General features: G+C 43.5%; 1 protein-coding gene across 1 annotated transcript in view; it reads right to left on the minus strand.

Annotated features, from left to right (window-relative positions):
• Positions 1–21,765, minus strand: part of CLIC4 (chloride intracellular channel 4) — a 119,608-nt gene that overhangs the window by 31,072 nt on the left and 66,771 nt on the right. The window contains exons 2-4 of the mRNA XM_069757140.1: positions 16,830–16,939; positions 1,358–1,483; positions 922–1,028 (exon numbers count right to left, since the gene is read on the minus strand). Coding sequence (XP_069613241.1) covers positions 922–1,028; positions 1,358–1,483; positions 16,830–16,939 — 343 coding nt within the window. The remainder of the gene's footprint in view (positions 1–921; positions 1,029–1,357; positions 1,484–16,829; positions 16,940–21,765) is intronic.

Genomic DNA, 21,765 nt, shown 5'->3' on the forward strand with positions numbered 1-21,765 from the left:
TGTGCAAACACTGATCGTGGCTGATACAGCAAGATGTCAGCTATAGTGAACAGCTGATAGCTGCTGGATTGCCACCTGTATGGGGAGGCTATTCTCAAATATCTCAGGTCAGTTAAAAGACGTATTGGCTGTCATAAAGGGGTTAAACAACCCTGTAAAGGGAACCTGTCAGGTCTGATAACACTGTTAATCTGTAGGTTAACAGCATTATGGAGGTGCCCAGCTACAGCATGGAAAGTTCGACACCTAGAAGAAAATGAACCATTTCTCTTGGGAGCCTCTGGCTTTCAGTCATGCAAGCACTCCCCGGTATTGACTGACAGCCAGCTTTGGAGTGGACAAGTGCAAATACACTGTATAACAAATATTCTGGGCTCTGGGAAGAGCATCTGAACCAAATGCTGGCACTATACATTAGATCAGTGTGTTTTTCCTAAATTCCACTCCTCACAGCCCACCAATAGATGATGTTTTCAGGATTTCCATAGCCTTGCACAGGTGAAAGAACGCGTGGCAATTTTTGGCGCCTTGCTAATAATTTCATCACTTGTGCAATACTAAGGAAATGCTGAAAACATAATCTGTCAGGGAACTGTGAGAACTGAAATTTGCAAAACACTTAATTAGATAAATGTCTGAACTTTCCCCCTGCAACCAGCTAAAGAAGCCAATCTTGTAATATATACGGGGGCATTGGATTGCAACATGCCTCATTATTTGTTCCGCAGAGTATAAGATGCTGATTGACTCTCCAATACTGGCTTATTTTCCTCTCCCTACTAAAATACATACAAACATACAAGTGTCCACCTGACTCGGAGTTGGGGGGAGATAGATTTTGGCCACACAGCAATCATTGGCAGCCATTCCATATGTATAGTAAGCTGCATAGTAAATAAACAATCTGTGTGGCTGGATTACCTTCATTGGCATCTGGCCGGGAGTTCTTGATATATGCAGAAAACTTTGCAAATATGTCCATGCCAGCTGTGTTCGATTCTGGGTGTCGTGCTGCCAGCTTACGGTACCTAAAATAATGAAACGCTTTTTAAAACCATGTTAATAATTGATCAGCTAGTGCAACCATTATTTATGCCATTAGGGACTGTTCGCACAATAGCCATAATGCCTAATGGAAGTGTAATGCAAGTCTGTCTTGTACCTTACAATGTGACGGCTTCGGATTTACTACAGGTCAGTGTACTGGGTCTCTTATTTCCATGACTCAGTTTTAGGTCAGATCAGGTCACATAGAGGTGTCAGTTGACAAGTGACTAATGTCACTGAGCTCATTTTACCAGTCAATCATTGTAGTCAGACCCGACTATCAAATCTCAAACGTTGAACCATCACTTACTTTGGAGGGCAGAGTACTTCTTCCAGGAACTCCTCAATCTTATTCACATCAGTCTTTACTTCATGGTTGTAGGTTATAAATGGAGGATGGGTTCCGGGTGCAAGATTTTGTAAATCTGCTGGTTTTCTACAAAAAAAAAAATTAATAAAAATAAAAAACACTGAGCCAATTCATTATAAGGTAATAACAATCCATAGTGTTCATAAAATAGTATCTCCACACTTTGTAGCTCGATCCTAACTTACATGATGCTCTGTAGTGATGGGGGGGAAATGATGAAAGCTCTCAAGACCATGGTTCAAGTACGCACCTGCCTCTTGACTTCAAGCAGTTTAGCCTAAATTGTGCACTCTCAGATGCTGCTACAGCTCCTCTCCAGCTGGTTGGATCAAGCACACCCACCAGCTTCAGAGCAGCACTTCCAAGATCTACAGAATAGAGCTTGCCAGCACTGTACTTCTTGCCTAAAAGGCAGGTCACTGCTGACAGACTGCAGAGGCAAAGAGCAGTACACAGTATAGTTAAAAACCCCTCTGTTTTAAGCATGGAAAGATATTTAATAAAAAGTAAATAGCAAGTTGCTTGTTTTCACAAGCACTTTGCAGCTTTACACACGATGTTGAGAAGACCTGCAAGAACAAAGTGGAGGATCATAGTTTATTACTTAAGGTGCAACTCGTATTTGTACATTTTGCCATAAATCTGAGTTAATTAAAAGAAGTGTCTACTTTTAGGCCGGGGTCACACTCAGCGTAGGGAAATACGGTCCATATTTTACAGGCGTAATACGCAGAAATGGTCCCAAAACAGTGATCCGTATGTAATCCGTAGGCAGGGTGTGGCAGCGTGTTTTGCGCATGAAAACCTCCGTATGTAATCCGTATAGCGAGATTTTCTCGCCGGCTTGCAAAACGGACATACAATGGATCCATGGGCTCAAATATTCATGAAAACATATATACAGTCTATATCTCTATCTATCTATCTTTAATACAGCGCTAGATAGCTTAAAAGCCGGTAATTCAATTGTCGGCTTTTGCTATCTCCTTCTCAAACCCGACATGATATGAGACATGGTTTACGTACAGTTAACCATTTCATATCCATTTTTTATATATTCCTCATTAATAATGTTACTAGTGTATGTGTGTAAAATTTGGGGGCTCTAGCTGTTAAAAAATAAAGGGTTAAATCACGAAAAAAATTGGCGTGGGCTCCCGCGCAATTTTCTCCGCCAGAGTGGGAAAACCAGTGACTGAGGGCAGATATTAATAGCCTGGAGAGGGTCCATGGTTATTGCTCCCCCCCCCCCCCCCCGGCTAAAAACATATTGCTTACAAGAGCAAGGTGACATTAACCCTTTATTACCCCATATCCCACCGCTACTCGGGAGTGAGAAGAGAGGCTAAGTGCCAGAATAGGCACATCGTACAGATGTGCCTTTTCTGGGGTGGCTGGGGGCAGATGTTTTTACCCAGGGGGGGCCAATAACCATGGTCCCTCTCCAGGCTATTAATATCTGCCCTCAGTCACTGGCTTTCCCACTCTGGTGGAGAAAATTGCGCGGGAGCCCACGCCAATTATTTCCGTGATTTAACCCTGTGTGGGGGGCTCTAGCTGTTAAAATAAACAGCTAGAGCCCCCAAATTTTACACACATACACTTGTAACATTACTAATGAGGAATATGTACAAAAATAAGGGATATGAAATGGTTTACTGTATGTAAACCATGTCTCATATCCTGTCTGGTTTGGGAAAGAGATTGCAAAAGCTGGCAATTAAATTACCGGCTTTTCTGCCATCTAGCGCTGTATGAAATATATATACACTACGCATACACATTCTAGAAAACCCAATGCGTTAGAATCGGGCCACCATCTAGTGTAATGTAATGTAATATAAATATATATATAAATGTGTATGTATGTGTGTATGTATGTACAGTCATGGCCAAAAGTATTGACACCCCTGCAATTCTGTCAGATAATACTCATTTTCTTCCTGAAAATGATTGCAAACATAAATTCTTTGGTATTATTATCTTCATTTAATTTGTCCTAAATGAAAAAACACAAAAGAGAATGAAGCAAAAAGCAAAACATTGATCATTTCACACAAAATTCCAAAAGTGGGACAGACAAAAGTATTGGCACCCTCAGCCTAATACTTGGTTTCACAACCTTTAGCCAAAATAACTGCGACCAACCGCTTCCGGTAACCATCAATGAGTTTCTTACAATGCTCTGCTGGAATTTTAGACCATTCTTCTTTGGCAAACTGCTCCAGGTCCCTGATATTTGAAAGGTGCCTTCTCCAAACTGCCATTTTCAGATCTGTCCACAGGTCTTCTATGGGTTTCAGGTCTGGACTCATTGCTGGCCACCTTAGAAGTCTCCAGTGCTTTCTCAAACCATTTTCTAGTGCTTTTTGAAGTGTGTTTTGGGTCATTGTCCTGCTGGAAGACCCATGACCTCTGAGGGAGACCCAGCTTTCTCACACCGGGCCCTACATTATGCTGCAAAATTTGTTGGTAGTCTTCAGACTTCATAATGCCATGCACACGGTCAAGCAGTCCAGTGCCAGAGGCAGCAAAGCAACCCCAAAACATCAGGGAACCTCCGCCATGTTTGACTGTAGGGACCGTGTATTTTTCTTTGAATGCCTCTTTTTTTCTCCTGTAAACTCTATGTTGATGCCTTTGCCCAAAAAGCTCTACTTTTGTCTCATCTGACCAGAGAACATTCTTCCAAAACATTTTAGGCTTTTTCAGGTAAGTTTTGGCAAACTCCAGCCTGGCTTTTTTATGTCTCGGGGTAAGAAGTGGGGTCTTCCTGGGTCTCCTACCATACAGTCCCTTTTCATTCAGATGCTGACGGATAGTACGGGTTGACACTGTTGTACCCTCGGACTGCAGGGCAGCTTGAACTTGTTTGGATGTTAGTCGAGGTTCTTTATCCAACATCCGCACAATCTTGCGTTGAAATCTCTTGTCAATTTTTCTTTTTCGTCCACATCTAGGGAGGTTAACCACAGTGCCATGGGCTTTAAACTTCTTGATGACACTGCGCACGGTAGACACAGGAACATTCAGGTCTTTGGAGATGAACTTGTAGCCTTGAGATTGCTCATGCTTCCTCACAATTTGGTTTCTCAAGTCCTCAGACAGTTCTTTGGTCTTCTTTCTTTTCTCCATGCTCAATGTGGTACACACAAGGACACAGGACAGAGGTTGAGTCAACTTTAATCCATGTCAACTGGCTGCAAGTGTGATTTAGTTATTGCCAACACCTGTTAGGTGCCACAGGTAAGTTACAGGTGCTGTTAATTACACAAATTAGAGAAGCATCACATGATTTTTCGAACAGTGCCAATACTTTTGTTCACCCCCTTTTTTAGGTTTGGTGTGGAATTATATCCAAGTTGGCTTTAGGACAATTCTTTTTTTGTTTTTTTAAAATGAAGATAATAATACCAAATAATCTGTGTTTGCAATCATTTTATTATCTGACAGATTTGCAGGGGTGTCAATACTTTTGGCCATGACTGACTGACTGTCTAGATAGAGATTATATATATATATATATATATATATATATATATATATATATATATATATATATATATATATATATATATATATATATATATATATACACACATACACACACACATACATATATACATACATATATACACATATACATACACATACATACACATACATACACATACATACATACATACACATACATATACATACATACATACATATACATATATATACATATACATGTATGGTAGCCCGATTCTAACGCATCGGGTATTCTAGAATATGTATGTGTAGTGTATTACACAGCCCACGTAGTACACTGCACAGCCCACGTAGTACACTGCACAGCCCACGTAGTACACTACACAGCCCACGAAGTATATTGCACAGCCCACGTAGTATATAGCAATGTGGGCATCATATCCCTGTTCAAAAAAAAAAAAGAATTAAAATAAAAATAGTTATATACTCACCTTCCGTTGGCCCTCGGATCCAGGCGAAGGGGTTACCGACGCTCCTCGTGTGCTCTGGTCTCGCGAAATGATGACGTAGCGGTCTCGCGAGACCGCTACGTCATCATCTCGCGAGATCTCAATGCATGGAGCGGTCACCGGAGAGTCGCGAGGAGCGGGAAAGGCCTGTTCTGGATCCGAGGGGCTGACGGACGGTGAGTATATAACGATTTTTTTTTTTTTCTATTATTTTTAACATTAGATCTTTTTACTATTGATGCTGCATGGGCAGCATCAATAGTAAAAAGTTGATAACACAGTGTTAATAGCAGCGTGAACGGAGTGCGTTACACCGTGGCATAACGCGGTCCGTTAGCGCTGCCATTAACCCTGTGTGAGCGCTGACTGGAGGGGAGTATGGAGCGGGCGCTGACTGCGGGGAGGAAGGAGCAGCCATTATGCCGCCGGACTGTGCCCGTCGCTGATTGGTCGTGGCTGTTTTGCCGCGACCAATCAGCGACTTGGATTTTCATGATAGACAGAGCCCGCGATCAATGAATATCCGTGACATACAGACAGACAGAAGGACAGAAAGATGGAAGTGACCCTTAGACAATTATATAGTAGATTATATATGTGTATGTATACACACACTATATGTAGACATTTATTCTATCTATTCTAATAAAACCTGTCAGTGTGATTTTACTGTACACCGCGCTGAATTGCCGGCTTTTCTATAGAACACCGCTGCGTATTTCTCGCAAGTCACACTGTTGGTCCGTGTGTAATCCGTATTTTTCTCGCCCCCATTGACTTTCATTGGCGGATTTTTTGCCGCTGACAAATGCAGCATGCTGCGATTTTCTACGCCCGTAAAATACGGCAGATAAAAGCTGCCCCATAGAGAATCATTGGTCAGTGTGCAATGCGTAGTTTTTGCGCCTCTTATACGTCCGTAAAACTCGCTAGTGTGACCCCTGCCTTACAGTGACCTTTTCAGAAGAGCCAATCACTTTTCTAGTAGCAGGTTTCCACCACCATCACAACAGTGGGGCAGAAATGAGGACCGTACCGTAAGAGATATCTAAACCTCAATGGTTTCTGCCGAACCTGAACATGTCCTAAAAATTGCAGTTCAATGAGCTGATCCTAAAGTCGTATTAGGGGATTTTCTGCAATTAAAATTCATGGCTTTGCTCAAAACAACTACAGGAAACCACTAAGTTGCCAAAGTGTGTTTCTGGCATCCCCTTATACACTCATAACCCAAATTCCTTTCCTCTTAAACACTTGCACTTCAGCAGGCTAAAGTCCCATTATGGTCAGTGTTGTTTCTATGCGAAACCAAAGGGCAACAACATCTTAAGTGGTAAATATTTGCTTGTAAAAACTGTGGAAGTAAATGATTATTTTACTTATGGAGAAGGATATTATTACTTGTAAGAACAAGTGCAAAAGTGAAGGAGCCGCTTGCTATAGTACAGACTCCCTCAAGTTTCTGAAGAGAACTTGTCAGTAGCTTCAAGTCACGGCCATTTTCTTCAGCCAGCACTGAACGGCCTCTGCAGTCACATTCCATTATCTATGTATGACATACAGATACATGTATCCAGTTACTGGACCCATATCATTATACACATGGACAGGTTACGTTATCCAGTTGTATACGGTGTGTATTTTGTTAGATTGTAGGAATGTCTGGATTATTACTATATACCTGTGACTTTAAATTCCTCCACTCCATGATGCATATATAGCAATCAAGACCTGGGTAAGTCGGACTCCAAAAACTCAGGCTGATCTCACACATTTGTGCCAATTCTGCAGGATCCAGGTGATACACAGAGCCACACTCAATAATTACAGTTTAAACTCTGACCGTGGCATCTACGTGGTCAGGTAGTGGGAGTATGCTCCTCTGCCTGTCCATCACCAGAGCCTGGCTCTAACCAGATACCTGGAATGGTGTGGCACACATGCTACCTGACATTCCCTTGTGGACTATTGCACAAATACGTAGCATTCATGGTATACATTTATTTGAGGTAACCCTTTAAGTATAGAGGCACAGTACTTTCTTATACAAACAGTTAAAGGGAATCTGTCAGCAAGTTTTTGCTATGTAATCCGAGAGCTTAATGGTGTAGGGCTGAGATCCTAATTACAGCAATGTGTCACTTACTGAGCTGTGTCTTTTTGTTTCAATAAAAGCTTTCTGTCAATATACACAGAAACCTGCTAATCAGCGGTGTGGGCGAGGTTAGACGGGCAGGGCAGGGCATGGCATTTGAGCTCCGCTCTATCTGCAACAGAGAAAACTGTCATTTATCATAAATGCTGCACCCTGTAAACTAAGGGACACATCAGGGTCTCTGTTCCTACATCATACTGCCGTCATCTTATATATCAATAACGCTGACAGATTCCCTTTAAATATGCAGACTTATACCAGCCAGGCGGAGGCCAATGGACACAGTTGTGACCTCTGTCTCAGGAATGCAGGCATATGGCAACATTAAAGTATATACCAGGGAATTTTCTTGTCATATAGCTAAGACCACAAACACAGTGAATGCACAGCTTAATAGAAACATATTAGTAAATGGACTGGTGCAGAATATTGGATTGATGTACAATTAGTTGGAAGAGAGTATTTGGCCTTTCGTTAATTCATGTGTCTTTGGCCACCTGTCTTGTTCAGCACCTTCCTTCATTAATAAATATCTGAAATCTTGGGCCAGATGTGGAGTATATACGGTATTATATATACTGTATTTTTAGGAAGCGTTGAGGACTAAAGCAAGTCTTTCAAAAGCACATTTGTCCGAATACAGATGCAGGGATGTGTTAGTCGTATAGACAGTAGAAATCCCCCCAAATATCTGGCTCACCATTACATAATCCCAATAGGCATCTCCCAGAATCCTTAGTAGGGTCTGCTGCACACAACAAGAGGCTGTGTGTAAAGCCCTGACGGAAGAACGGAGCACGGGCGCTATGAAGTGGACTCATTCACCCTGTCCATCTCATTTTCAGCTTAACATATAACAAGATTTCCTGTTTCTGTCCCTATTTTTAGAGTAACTTTATTTTCCTTTACAGTGAGCAATGGCCTTCAGGTAATTCATCCAGTGAATTATAGAAACCAACAAACTGGTTATTTTCTGAAGCATAAAAAGGTCAAAAAAAGGGCACAATGTCAAATCACTTTCTTTTATTACGTCTGAAGATAAAAGAATTGGTGATTTTGTATAAAACATTTAGGCTGTGTTCACACGTTCCGGTTTTCTCGCGGTTTTTTCGCGGTTTTTCCCGATAAAAACGCTATAAAACCGCAAAAAAAACGCATACAATAAGCATCCCATCATTTAGAATGAATTCCGCATGTTTTGTGCACATGATGCGTTTTTTTCCGCAAAAAAAACGCATCAGGCACAAAATCCGGACATGCTCTATCTTTTTGCGTTTTTTTTGCGGATTTCCCACTCCAAAATGCATTGGGAAGTGTCCGGAAAAAACCGCGGCAAAAACGCGTCAAAACCGCGGCAAAAACGCGCGTGGTTTTCTTGCGGATTTCATGCAGAAAATGTCCGGAATTGTCAGGAATTTTCTGCATGAATTCCTGAACGTGTGCACATTGCCTAAAAGTATTATTTTTGGATATTAACCCCTTTACTCCAAAGGGTGGTTTGCACGTTAATGACCGGGCCAATTTTTACAATTCTGACCACTGTCCCTTTACGAGGTTATAACTCTGGAACGCTTCAACGGATCTTGGCGATTCTGAGATTGTTTTCTTGTAACATATTGTACTTCATGATAGTGGTAAAATTTCTTCGATATAACTTGCGTTTATTTGTGAAAAAAGCGGAAATTTGGCGAAAATTTTGAAAATTTCGCAATTTTCCAACTTTGAATTTTTATTCTGTTAAACCAGAGAGTTAAGTGACACAATATAGTTAATAAATAACATTACCCACATGTCTACTTTACATCAGCACAATTTTGGAATCAAATTTTTTTTTTTTCTAGGAAGTTACAAGGGTTAAAATTTGACCAGCAATTTCTCATTTTTACAACAAAATTTACAAAACCATTTTTTTTTAGGGACCACCTCACATTTGAAGTCATTTTGAGGGGTCTATATGGCAAAAAATACCTAAAAGTGACACCATTCTAAAAAACTGCACCCCTCAAGCTGCTCAAAACCACATTCAAGAAGTTTATTAACCCTTCAGGTGTTTCACAGCAGCAGAAGCAACATGGAAGGAAAAAAATAACATTTTACTTTTTAGCCACAAAAATGTTCTTTCAGCAATAATTTTTTTAATTTCCCAAGGGTAAAAAGAGAAAATGGACCCCAAAAGTTGTTGTCCAATTTGTCCTGAGTACGCTGATACCCCATATGTGGGGGGGGGGGGGGGGGAAGGACCACTGTTTGGGCGCATGGCAGGGCTCAGAAGGAAAGGAGCGCCGTTTGACATTTTCAAGCTAAAATTGGCTGGAATTGAGATCGGATGCCATGTCGCGTTTGGACAGCCCCTGATGTGCCTAAACAGTGGAAACCCCCCACAAGTGACCCCATTTTGGAAACTAGACCCCCTAAGGAACTTATCTAGGTGTGTCGTGAGCACTTTTATCCCCCAAGTGCTTCACTAAAGTCTATGATGCCCGGTGTGAAAATAAAAAAATTCTATTTTTTCCCCCACAAAAATGATCTTTCAGTTCCCAATTTTTTATTTTCCCAAGAGTAACAGGAGAAATTGGACCCCAAAAGTTGTTGTCCAATTTGTCCTGAGTACGCTGGCACCCCATAAGTGGGAGAAAACTACTGTTTGGGTACACTTCGGGGCTCGGAAGGGAAGTAGTGATGTTTTGGAATGCAGACTTTGATGGAATTGTCTGCAGGCATCATGTGCCATTTGGTGAGCCCCTGATGTGCCTAAACAGTAGAAACTCCCCACAAGTGACCCCATTTTGGAAACTTGACCCCCTAAGGAACTTATCTAGGTGTGCCGTGAGAATTTTGAACCTCCAAGTGCTTCACTAAAGTCTATGATGCCCGGCGTGAAAATAAAAAATTCTATTTTTTCCCCCACAAAAATGATCTTTCAGCCCCCAATTTTTTATTTTCCCAAGGGTAACAGGAGAAATTGGACACCAAAAGTTGTTGTCCAATTTGTTCGGAGTACGCTGGTACCCCATATGTGGGAAAAAACTGTTTGGGCACTTCGGGACTCAGAAGGGAAGCAGTGACGATTTGGAATGCAGACTTTGATGGACAAGTTCTGAGGGCGTCATGTTCCGTTTGCAGAGCCCCTGATGTGCCTATACAGTAAAAAAAAAAACCACAAGTGACATCATTTTGGAACCTAGACCCCCAAGGAACTTACTTAGATGTGCCCCCTCTTTGGAACTAATCTACTGGTTCCTGTTAAGCAAATTAGTAGTGCATGGAGGTGTGGTACAATTTGAAGCAGTCCTTCATACACAGGCCAGGTTTGTCGGGGCAGGTGTCGCATTGATAGATGGTGTCCTTGCGTACTCCTCTTTTGTAGCACACTCGGCACTTTTTTTGCGGCTTACTTTTTCTATCAGTTGGCGGGACCACCCCCGGAAAATGCTGACCTGGTATGATACGAGCACCCTCAGTTCCAAAAGTACTGGGGCCCGCTCCTTCCCTCGTGCCAAATATCAGGGCCTTAACCACTACCTCCTGGAACTGAAGGTACGACGTATCAGTGTGTCGTGCACATCGTTACAGCAGGAAAGCGTTGAGCATTGCCATTTGTACGATGTACACGGACAGCTTTTTGTACCACACCTTGGCCTTCCTCAAAGCACTGTATGGTTGGAGGAGTTGATCGGAGAGATCAACGCCCCCCATGTTTTTGTTGTACCCCAGTACACAGTCCGGTTTGCAGACCTGTGTTGAGGTACCCAGTACACTGCTGAGGGCACTGCCATCACCGTGTATGGTGGTCAAGAGAAGGACATCCCTCTTGTCCTTGTACTTGACCACCAGCAGGTGGTCGCTACATTGGGCTTTGCTCTCACCTTTTCTGAGCATCTGCCCAAGTAGCGTCTTCGGGAGGCCTCTCTGATTTTTGCGGACAGTACCGCAGGCTGCGGTACCTCGCGCAGAGAGGGATTTGTAGAGTGGGATGCTGGAATAAAAGTTATCGGTGTAGAGGTGATAACCTTTATCCAGCAGTGGGTGCACCAAATCCCACACAATTTTCCCACTCACTCCCAGGACGGAAGGACACTCAGGCGGTTCAATCCTGCTGTCCTTCCCTTCGTACACTCTAAAGCTGTAGGTGTACCCTGAGGTACTCTCACACAGCTTGTAGAGTTTGATTCCGTATCTGGCCCCTTTTGCTGGGCAGGTATTGACGGAATCTGAGCCGCCCCTTAAAATGAACCAAGGACTCATCCACACAGATGTCCCTTTTGGGCACGTACACTTCAGCAAACTTTTTGCTGAAGTGTTCGATGACCGGCCGAACTTTGAACAGACGGTCAAAATTGGGGTCATCTCGTGCGGGACACCGTGCATTATCGTTGTAATGCAGGAACTTATGGATGGCCTCAAAACGCGTCCGAACCATGACCATTCGGAACACTGGAGTGTTATATAAAATATCTACACTCCAATATTGCCGAATTTCTGGCTTCTTCACGATCCCCATATGGAGGACCAGGCTCCAAAACTGCGTCATTTCAACTGCGTCTACAGGAGACCAGTTAGAAAATGATGAACGGGGGTTTTGCTCCAAAAATTGCCGAGCATACAAATTAGTTTGCTCCACCATGAGGTTAACGAAAGCCTCAGAGAAAAAGACTTTGAAAAAGTCTATTTCTGTGAGGCCGGTGGTGTCAAACTTGATTCCCGATTCTGCCACAAAATCAGGAATCAGTGGCTCGTAATTTTCGGGGGGCGAGGTCCATATGGGGTCCGAAGAGGGTCGCGCTGGTTCATTTTCAGGAGTGGGCGCTGCCTGATCTTCTCTCCTGGGGCGTCTGCGTGGCGGTTCCGCAGGACCCGAGGAGGAAGAATCTGAAGAGTAAAGGAATGTGGGATCCTCTCCCTCGCTATCAGTGTCGGAGGCAAGGAAAGCATATGCCTCCTCCAATGAATAGTGCTGCTGGGACGAACGGGACATTTTTTGTGTGAGTATGGTGCTTGGGTGTAATATTTATTGGTAACTGTGTACGTGTTGGGGGGATAGTGTTTGGTGCAAACGATTCTGAAAGGAAAAAGCTAAAAGGGGAAAAAAAATACCTGTAAAAGGAAAAGTCTAAAACAGCAGGCCCTAGCTCTGATAAGTGAACTGCGTCACTTATCAAAGTTCGGCGGCTGCTGGGTGTGTGAACGGGAATGTGTAAAAAAAAAAAAAAGAAATGAAAGGCACAGGTTCAGATGCAGCGGCGGGGTGCGTGGACGGGGATGTGGAAAAAAAAAAAGAAATGAAAGGCACAGGTTCAGACGCAGCGGCGGGGTGCGTGGACGGGGATGTGGAAAAAAAAAAAGAAATGAAAGGCACGGGTTCAGACGCAGCGGCGGGGTGCGTGGACGGGGATGTGGAAAAAAAAAAAAGAAATGAAAGGCACGGGTTCAGACGCAGCGGCGGGGTGCGTGGACGGGGATGTGGAAAAAAAAAAAAGAAATGAAAGGCACGGGTTCAGACGCAGCGGCGGGGTGCGTGGACGGGGATGTGGGAAAAAAAAAAAGAAATGAAAGGCACGGGTTCAGACGCAGCGGCGGGGTGCGTGGACGGGGATGTGGAAAAAAAAAAAAGAAATGAAAGGCACGGGTTCAGACGCAGCGGCGGGGTGCGTGGACGGGGATGTGTTAAAAGAAAAATGAAAGGCACGGGTTTGGACGCAGCGTTTGGGTGAGCGGACGGGGATGTGGGAAAGAAAAGCGAGCACGAGTGTTGATCGGTGAACTGCGTCACCAATCAACGCTCGGCGGCGCTAAGGGGGGGTGAAAAAGAAAAGCGAGCACGAGTGTTGATCGGTGAACTGCGTCACCAATCAACGCTCGGCGGCTGCTAAATTTGGGCACGGACGGACGCGGCGCAAAGTGGAGATGGAGGGGGAAGGGGGGGAGGGGTAAGGGGGGTGAAGTAAGATCGGGGATGAACACTTACGGTTGTAGTCTCTTCTTTCTTCTGTCTTCTTTCTTCTGTCTTCTTTCTTTAGCAAGAATTGTGGTGTCACAGGCTACTGTGGCACCACAAGTCTCAGCACAGGAGGGGATCTGTCAGCGTGACCGCTCTTCAGGAATCCTCACCAAGTGTGAGGATTCCTGAAGAGCAGTCAGACAGGTCAGGGACAGGTGAGACAGGTCACAGAGCAGTCACACCGCTGCTGTGACCTGTCATTGGTGGGATCGAATGATCACATTGATCCCACCAATCAGAGGTGGCCCTGGTGACGCCGGTGTCGCTAGGCACCAGCCTATGATCGGAGCTCACAGCTCCGATCATAGGCAGGTCACCGGCAGGTCACCAGCAAGTGACCGGCAGGTCACCATCAGGGCACAGCGTGGGCACACCGCTGCTGTGCCCTGATTGGCAGAGCTGCAGGACGTGGCAGGAAGATGCAGGGCCCTCCTGCATGTATTTCCAAGCAGGGCACAGCGCGGTAACACCGACGCTGTGCCCTGCGATCGGCGCGATCGATGTGATCGTCGATCCGGCGGGTCTGTTCCTGATTGGCGCGATCGACGATCACATCGATTGCGCCAATCACAGCTGCAGGATCCGGAGCCGCAGGGCAGCTGAGGAAGGCTCCGGATCAGGTACTTTCAGGCAGGGCACAGCGCGGTAACACCGCCGCTATGCCCTGCAATTGGCGCGATCGATGTGATCGTCGATCGCGCCAATCCGGGGGGTTTTGGCCGGTGCCTGGGTTGCCAGGCACCGGCCCCAGGATCGAGTAGATCGGTACTCGATCCTAGCCTGGAACCTCACTGTTTCAGCCAAGCTGATTGGCTGAAACAATGAGAAAGGCTGTGATTGGCTGTTCAGAATTGAACAGCCAATCACAGCGATCGGGAGGCGGGGGAGGGGACGCCATACCCCAGGATGCCGAGGCCATCTTCCCTGAGGTAAGATGGCGTTGGAATTTTAATGCGATCACCGCGACTTAAGTCGCAGTGTCGCATTAATGGGCATGACGTACTATCCCGTCGCTGGTCATGGGGGCCCACCCCACCTCGACGGGATAGTACGTCTGATGTCAGAAAGGGGTTAAAAAAAAATAAGAAAAAAAATGATAAAAAAGGAGAATACAGCCAACAAATAGAGACAGAGAGCTTGATTTGTCAAAGCTTCCACCCCGCCAGTGTGGCACAAAAAGCTTTAAAACGTCGCATAGTTCTTGCGCAATTTGAGGCTGTGCTGAAATATTGCAACTTTTGCAGTTCTAACACCATTTTCCCCCAGTCCCTGCAAAATGAGAAGGATCAGGGAGGATAGAGGCGCGTTAGTCACTTTATCACCTTAATTACAACGCCACTAAATGTAGCCTACGGTAGCGCTATATTAGCTCCAGAAGAAGCTGCAGATGTGGTGAAATGCGCGTCGAGGCTAGTCCTAGCAAACCATATACCCAGTTTACAATGGCTACAGGTACTGATCTAATATGATTTGTGGACATATGTTTTCATGAGCCCTGGTTTATGACTCCATATACCCTAGTGTTCCACTGTGATACTATGACCTACCTATCATAATACTAGTGACCCTATTTGATTATCCTATTATAATCTTTTTAGGTTGTCTCTGGCATTATTTATATTAGGAGTGTCTCTTGCATATCTGGACCACAGTAATTTTGACACCTGATATAAAGATTCATTTAGATATTCCTTTGGAACATATCATCTGCATATATAGATTTTCTAACATTTAGTATCGATACGTGCAATTGATGTTGCTCAGTCATTTATTGGGGTCTTCGTCTGCTTTTTAGTCTTCTGTTTTCATGTCCCACTATTATTGTACTTCTGTTTCTTAATTGATATTTTATTATCTTCCATAATTGACTTCAATAAAATTTGTTATATTATAACAAACTCTAGTGCCACCTATTGGAAGTAGCAATCCTAACAGTCAATGTCAACCCTTTAACGAGCCTTGTCACATAACTTAGGATAATAGCCAAACCAGAATCTCAATTTGCAGACACTGTGTTTCGGGGTACTGCCCCTCGTCAGTGCAAAGTGGAGATCTGGTTTGGCTGATTGAGAGGCGTCTGACCGGGATCCAAGAAGTATCCTTTCTCCTTGCGGAGAGTGACATGATAAGCATGTCGAGGTGAGGAGACTTAAAGCCTCAATGCTCCTCTGGGAAATATGCAAATTGTCTCTTCAGAGGAAGAGGACTAGAACTCTAGTGCCACCTATTGGAAGTAGCAATCCTAACAGTCAATGTCGACCCTTTAACGAGCATCTTGGATCCCGGTCAGACGCCTCTCAATCAGCCAAACCAGATCTCCGCTTTGCACTGACGAAGGGCAGTACCCCGAAACACAGTGTCTGCAAATTGAGATTCTGGTTTGGCTATTATCCTAAGTCATGTGACAAGGCTCGATAAAGGGTCGACATTGACTTGTAGGATTGCTACTTCAATAGGTGGCACTAGAGTTCTAGTCCTCTTCCTCTCTAAAGAGACAATTTGCAGATTTCCCAGAGGAGCATTGTGGCTTTAAGTCTCCTCACCTCGACATGCTTAACATGTCACTCTCCGCAAGGAGAAACAATACTTCTTACATTATCACTATTAATGAGCAATTGCTCCTTTACTTTTCACTATTGGGTTATGTGATTTATATATGAAGGGATCATTGCAATATCCATGAGGCATTCTGTTGGTTCTATGAATCAGGAGCATGTGGCTCACATCTCATCAAGACCGGCATGAATTACACCTGTCTTCACAAATTTGGCGTGGAGCCTTTGCTGGTTTGTGTGTGCATGCTTTCATTTGGTAGTTTATAATCAAAAAATCCTCACAAAAAAATTTGTATATGACATATATAAGCCCCTGCTAGATTAATGGCCAATTACCAGGACTGTAGATGAACTATAGCTCACTTGAAGATGAGGCTAAAGTCCCTGTCACAAGCACGGGCAGACATTTTGCCATATACATGTAATGCCTACTTATATTCGTTGAAAGTAAGAGCATGATAAAAGGTACTAAAGCTTTTGAAGTTACTGGAAAGCAGGCAAGTACATATTTCATCACGAGGGAGTGTGCTGTTCATTGTATCTAAACCCAAGGGCACAATTACTGAAATGTTACTGTATAATGCCCGAGGATAATAAGATATACTACACACAAGACACCTACACCTTCATACTGTCAAATATAGGTTATCCAAATCCCAGAACTAAATAATTCATGATTACATTGTGTACGGTTGCTTTACTTCTGACAGTTCTCTCTTACCTCTTTAAGTCTACTGTGGTCACATTGAACACGACTCCTTTCAGCCACAAGATCATAAAAAGTCTTTGTGAGAAAGGGCAATTCCCGATGCTCTCGCCATCAATGCCAGCCTGGAAAAATATCAAAAACTCAGTTAACTAAAGTATAGTACAAGTGGTCTATGTACATTTATAAGATACAGCCCATCAATAAATAGTTTAGATTAAAATAGAGGTGGGAGCATAAGTGGATCTAACCAGGATATCTGTTTATCTGCTTCAAGGACACTTCAACATTTACAATCTGAAACCGCTAATAAACCGTACAACTTCAAGTGAAAAAGGGTTATTCATAGGTGAAGAGCAACAGGTAATAACGGAAATTTCCCTGTGATGTTCCTTCTTCTGGACATATCCCTCAATTTACCTTTCTCCCTGATGGGAACTTACAAGTACGACCATTGATATATCAATTTAAAGCGACACTGATCAAGGCCACGTTGTGGCCGAAACGTCGTTATTAACTGACGCTCTTCACCTATGAATAAACTGTTTTCACTTGAAGCAAACCCTTTCTGGTCAAAGAGTGCAGTGATTTTTGACTTTCTATGTTTATGGGATCTCCAGTCCCGTTCACTAGCACCACATATCCTAATCGTGTGCCAGCCATTTGTTTCTGCTCCATACATACATACATACATACACTGCACATACAAATAGGTTTAAAAATATTTGGACAGTGAAAAGTTTTGACATTTTAGTGGTTTACCAAAGCATATTCAAGATATCGTTATATAATCAACATGGGCTTAAAAAGCAGACTCTCCGCTTTAATTTCAGGTTATTCACATCCTAATTGGGAGTAAGGGTTTAGGAATTACAGCTCTTTAATTAGTAGCTACCTCTTTTTACCCCTTAACCCCCAGGGTGATTTTCCATTTTTTACTCCCATTCTTCAAAGAGCCATAACTTGTTTATTTTTCAGTCCACATAGCCGTATCAGGGCTTGATTTTTGCGGGGCAAGTTGTACTCATATGATGCACTACAAAGCAGGAAATAAATTCCAAATGCCTTCAAAATTGCAAAGAAACAGTTTCTTTAACCCCTTAACCCCCAAGGGTGGTTTGCAAGTTAATGACCGGGCCAATTTTTACAATTCTGACCACTGTCCCTTTATGAGGTTATAACTCTGGAACAATTCAACGGATCCTGGTGATTCTGACACTGTTTTTCTCGTGACATATTGTACTTCATGTCCATGATAGTGGTAACATTTCTTTGATAGTACCTGCGTTTATTTGTGAAAAAAAATGGAAATTTGGCGAAACTTTTGAAAATTTCGCAATTTTCCAACTTTGAATTTTTATGCCCTTAAATCACAGAGTTATGTCACACAAAATACTTAATAAGTAACATTTCCCACATGTCTACTTTACATCAGCACGGCACAATTTTGGAACCAACATTTTTTTTTTTTGTTAGGGAGTTAAGGGTTAAAAGTTGACCAGCAATTTCTCATTTTTATAACACCTTTTTTTTTTTTATTATTTTTTTTTTTAGGGACTACATCACATTTGAAGTCACTTTGAGGGGTCTATATGATAGAAAATACCCAAGTGTGACACCATTCTAAAAACTGCACCCCTCAAGGTGCTCAAAACCACATTCAAGAAGTTTATTAACCCTTCAGGTGTTTCACAGGAATTTTTGGAATGTTTAAAAAAAAAAAAAAAGAACATTTAACTCTTTCACAAAAAATTTACTTCAGCTCCAATTTGTTTTATTTTACCAAGGGTAACAGGAGAAAATGGACCCCAAACGTTGTTGTAAAATGTGACCGGTGTACGCTGGTACCCCATATGTGGGGGTAAACCCCTGTTTGGGTGCATAGCAGAGCTCGGAAGGGAAGAAGCGCCGTTTGACTTTTCAATGCAAAATTGACGAATTGAGATGAGACGCCATGTCACATTTGGAGAGCCCCTGATGTGCCTAAACATTGAAACCCGCCACAAGTGACACCATTTTGGAAAGACGACCCCCTAAGGAACTTATCTAGATGTGTTGTGAGAACTTTGAACCTCCAAGTGTTTCACTACAGTTCATAACGCAGAGCCGTAAAAATAAAAAATCTATTTTTTTTCCACATTTTTTAGCCCCCAGTTTTGTATTTTCCCAAGGGTAACAGGAGAAATTGGACCCCAAAAGTGGGGATGGGGATATGTTGGGGTAAACCCCTGTTTGGACGCACGGGAAAGTTCGGAAGGGAAGGAGCACAGTTTTACTTTTTCAACGCAGAATTGGCTGGAATTGAGATCGGACGCCGTGTCGCGTTTGGAGCCCCTGATGTGCCTAAACAGTGGAAACCCCCCCCCAATTCTAACTGAAACCCTAATCCAAACACACCCCTAATCCTAATCCCAATCATAACCCTAACCACACCCCTAACCCTAATCTCAACCATAAATGTAATCCAAACCCCAACTCCAAACCCTAATTTTAGCCCCAACCCTAACGGGAAAATGGAAATAAATACAATTTTTAAAATTTTATTATTTTTCCCTAAGGGGGTGATGAAGGGGGGGTTGATTTACTTTTATAGCGGGTTTTTTAGTGAATTTGTATGATTGGCAGCCGTCACACATTAAAAGACGTTTTTTATTGCAAAAAATAGTTTTTGCGTCTCCACATTTTGAGAGCTATAATTTCTCCATACTTTGGTTCACAGAGTCATGTGAGGTCTTGTTTTTTGCGGGACGAGTTGATGTTTTTATTGGTAACATTTTCGGGCACGTGACATTTTTTGATCGCTTTTTATTCTGATTTTTGTGAGGTAGAATGAACAAAAACCAGCTATTCCTGAATTTCTTTTGGGGGGGCGCTAATACCATTCGACGTTTGATAATATTGGTAAATATGTTTTATTCTTCGGGTCAGAATGATTACAGTGATACCTCATTTATATCTTTTTTTGTGTTTTGGCGCTTTTATACAAAAAAATATTTTATATAAAAAAAATAATTTTTGCATCGCTTTATTCTGAGGACTATAACTTTTTTATTTTTTGTTGAGGATGCTGTATGGCGTCTTTTTTTGCGGGACAAGATGATGTTTTCAGCAGTACCATGGTTATTTATATCCGTCTTTTTTATCGCGTGTTATTACACTTTGCTTGGCGGTATGATAATAAAGCGTCGTTTTTAGGCTTTTTTTTTTTTCAACGGTGTTCACTGAAGGGGTTAACTAGTTGGACATTTTTATAGGTTGGGTCGTTACGGACGCAGCAATACTAAATATGTGTACTTTTATTCTTTTTTTTTTATTTAGATAAAGAAAAAAATATATTGTTCCAATAAATACATTTCTTTATTTAGGTGTTTTTTTTTTGTTTTTTTTTAAACACATTTTACAGGGGGGGACATCTATAATATAACGCTGGGAGCGTCACTCTGTCCGTAGCCTTTATAGACTGCTCAAGCGCAAGCGCCGGCGCAGTCTGGGCCTCACAGAGTGACGCTCCCAGGAGATCGCGGTATGCGTAAACACTGAACGCACACCGCGATCTCCACCGGAGAGTCAGGGACCGCCAGGAGGGTAATTATATTCACCTGTCCCCCGTTCCAGCGCTGCGTGCGGCTCAGTCTCCCGGGTCCTCTGCTGTGACGTTCCCAGTTCAGAGGGCGCGATGACGCGCTTAATGCGCGCCGGCGCCGCCCTCTGACTGCACAGTCACAGCCAGAGTAGCCGGAAGATGGCGGCGTGCAGCGCTGGAACGGGACAGACAGGTGAGTATAGCAAGTGCTGGGGGCCTGAGCTAGCGGCGACTCCGGCACCTGACCCCCACAGCGCGCCGGTGTCCCCGCCTGCTCAGGCCCCCCAGCACTCGGCGCCCAGCGACGATAGGGGAGTATGGTATTTTTTTTTTAATATCTATATATATAATTGTCTAAGGGTTGTTCCGTCTGTCTGTCTGTCTGTCCTGGAAATCCCACGTCTCTGATTGGTCGAGGCCGCCAGGCCTCGACCAATCAGCGACGGGCACAGCGACGATGATGTCATAAAGGACGTAGACATCCCGCGTCTGATTGGTCGAGGCCGCCAGGCCTCGACCAATCAGCAACGGGCACAGCGACGATGATGTCATAAAGGACGTAGACATCCTGCGTCTGATTGGTCGAGGCCGCCAGGCCTCGACCAATCAGCAACGGGCACAGCGACGATGATGTCATAAAGGATGTAGAAATCCCACGTTTCTGATTCAGCGACGGGCACAGTATCGACGTAGATGTCATAATGGTTGCCATGGCGACGATGATGTCAAAGGTTGCCTCGACCAATCAGCGACGGGCACAGTCTGCCGCGAATTCTGGAATCATCATTGTCCATATACTACAGGGACATGCATATTCTAGAATACCCGATGCGTTAGAATCGGGCCACAGTCTAGTATATATATAATTGTCTAAGGGTTTTTCCGTCTGTCTGTCTGTCTGTCTGTCCTGGAAATCCCGGCTCTCTGATTGGTCGACCAATCAGCGACGGGCACAGCGACGATGATGTCATAAAGGTTGCCTCGACCAATCAGCGACGGGCACAGTCTGCCACGAATTCTGGAATCATCATTGTCCATATATTACAGGGACATGCATATTCTAGAATACCCGATGCGTCAGAATCGGGCCACAATCTAGTGTATATATATATATATATATATATATATATATATGTACATATATATATATATACACACATATGTCAGCAGCATACGGGGCATATATAATGGAGCATCTTATGGGGGGCATATAATACAATGGTGACGCAGGATGGGAGCAGCACATGACAGAACGGGGCGCAGGATGGCAGCAGCACATGACAGAACGGGCGCAGGATGGCAGCAGCACATGACAGAACGGGGGCGCAGGTTGGAAGTAGCACATGACAGAACAGGGGTGCAGGATGG

The sequence above is a fragment of the Ranitomeya imitator genome, chromosome 3, assembly GCF_032444005.1.
Source record: "Ranitomeya imitator isolate aRanImi1 chromosome 3, aRanImi1.pri, whole genome shotgun sequence".
NCBI lineage: Eukaryota > Metazoa > Chordata > Amphibia > Anura > Dendrobatidae > Ranitomeya > Ranitomeya imitator.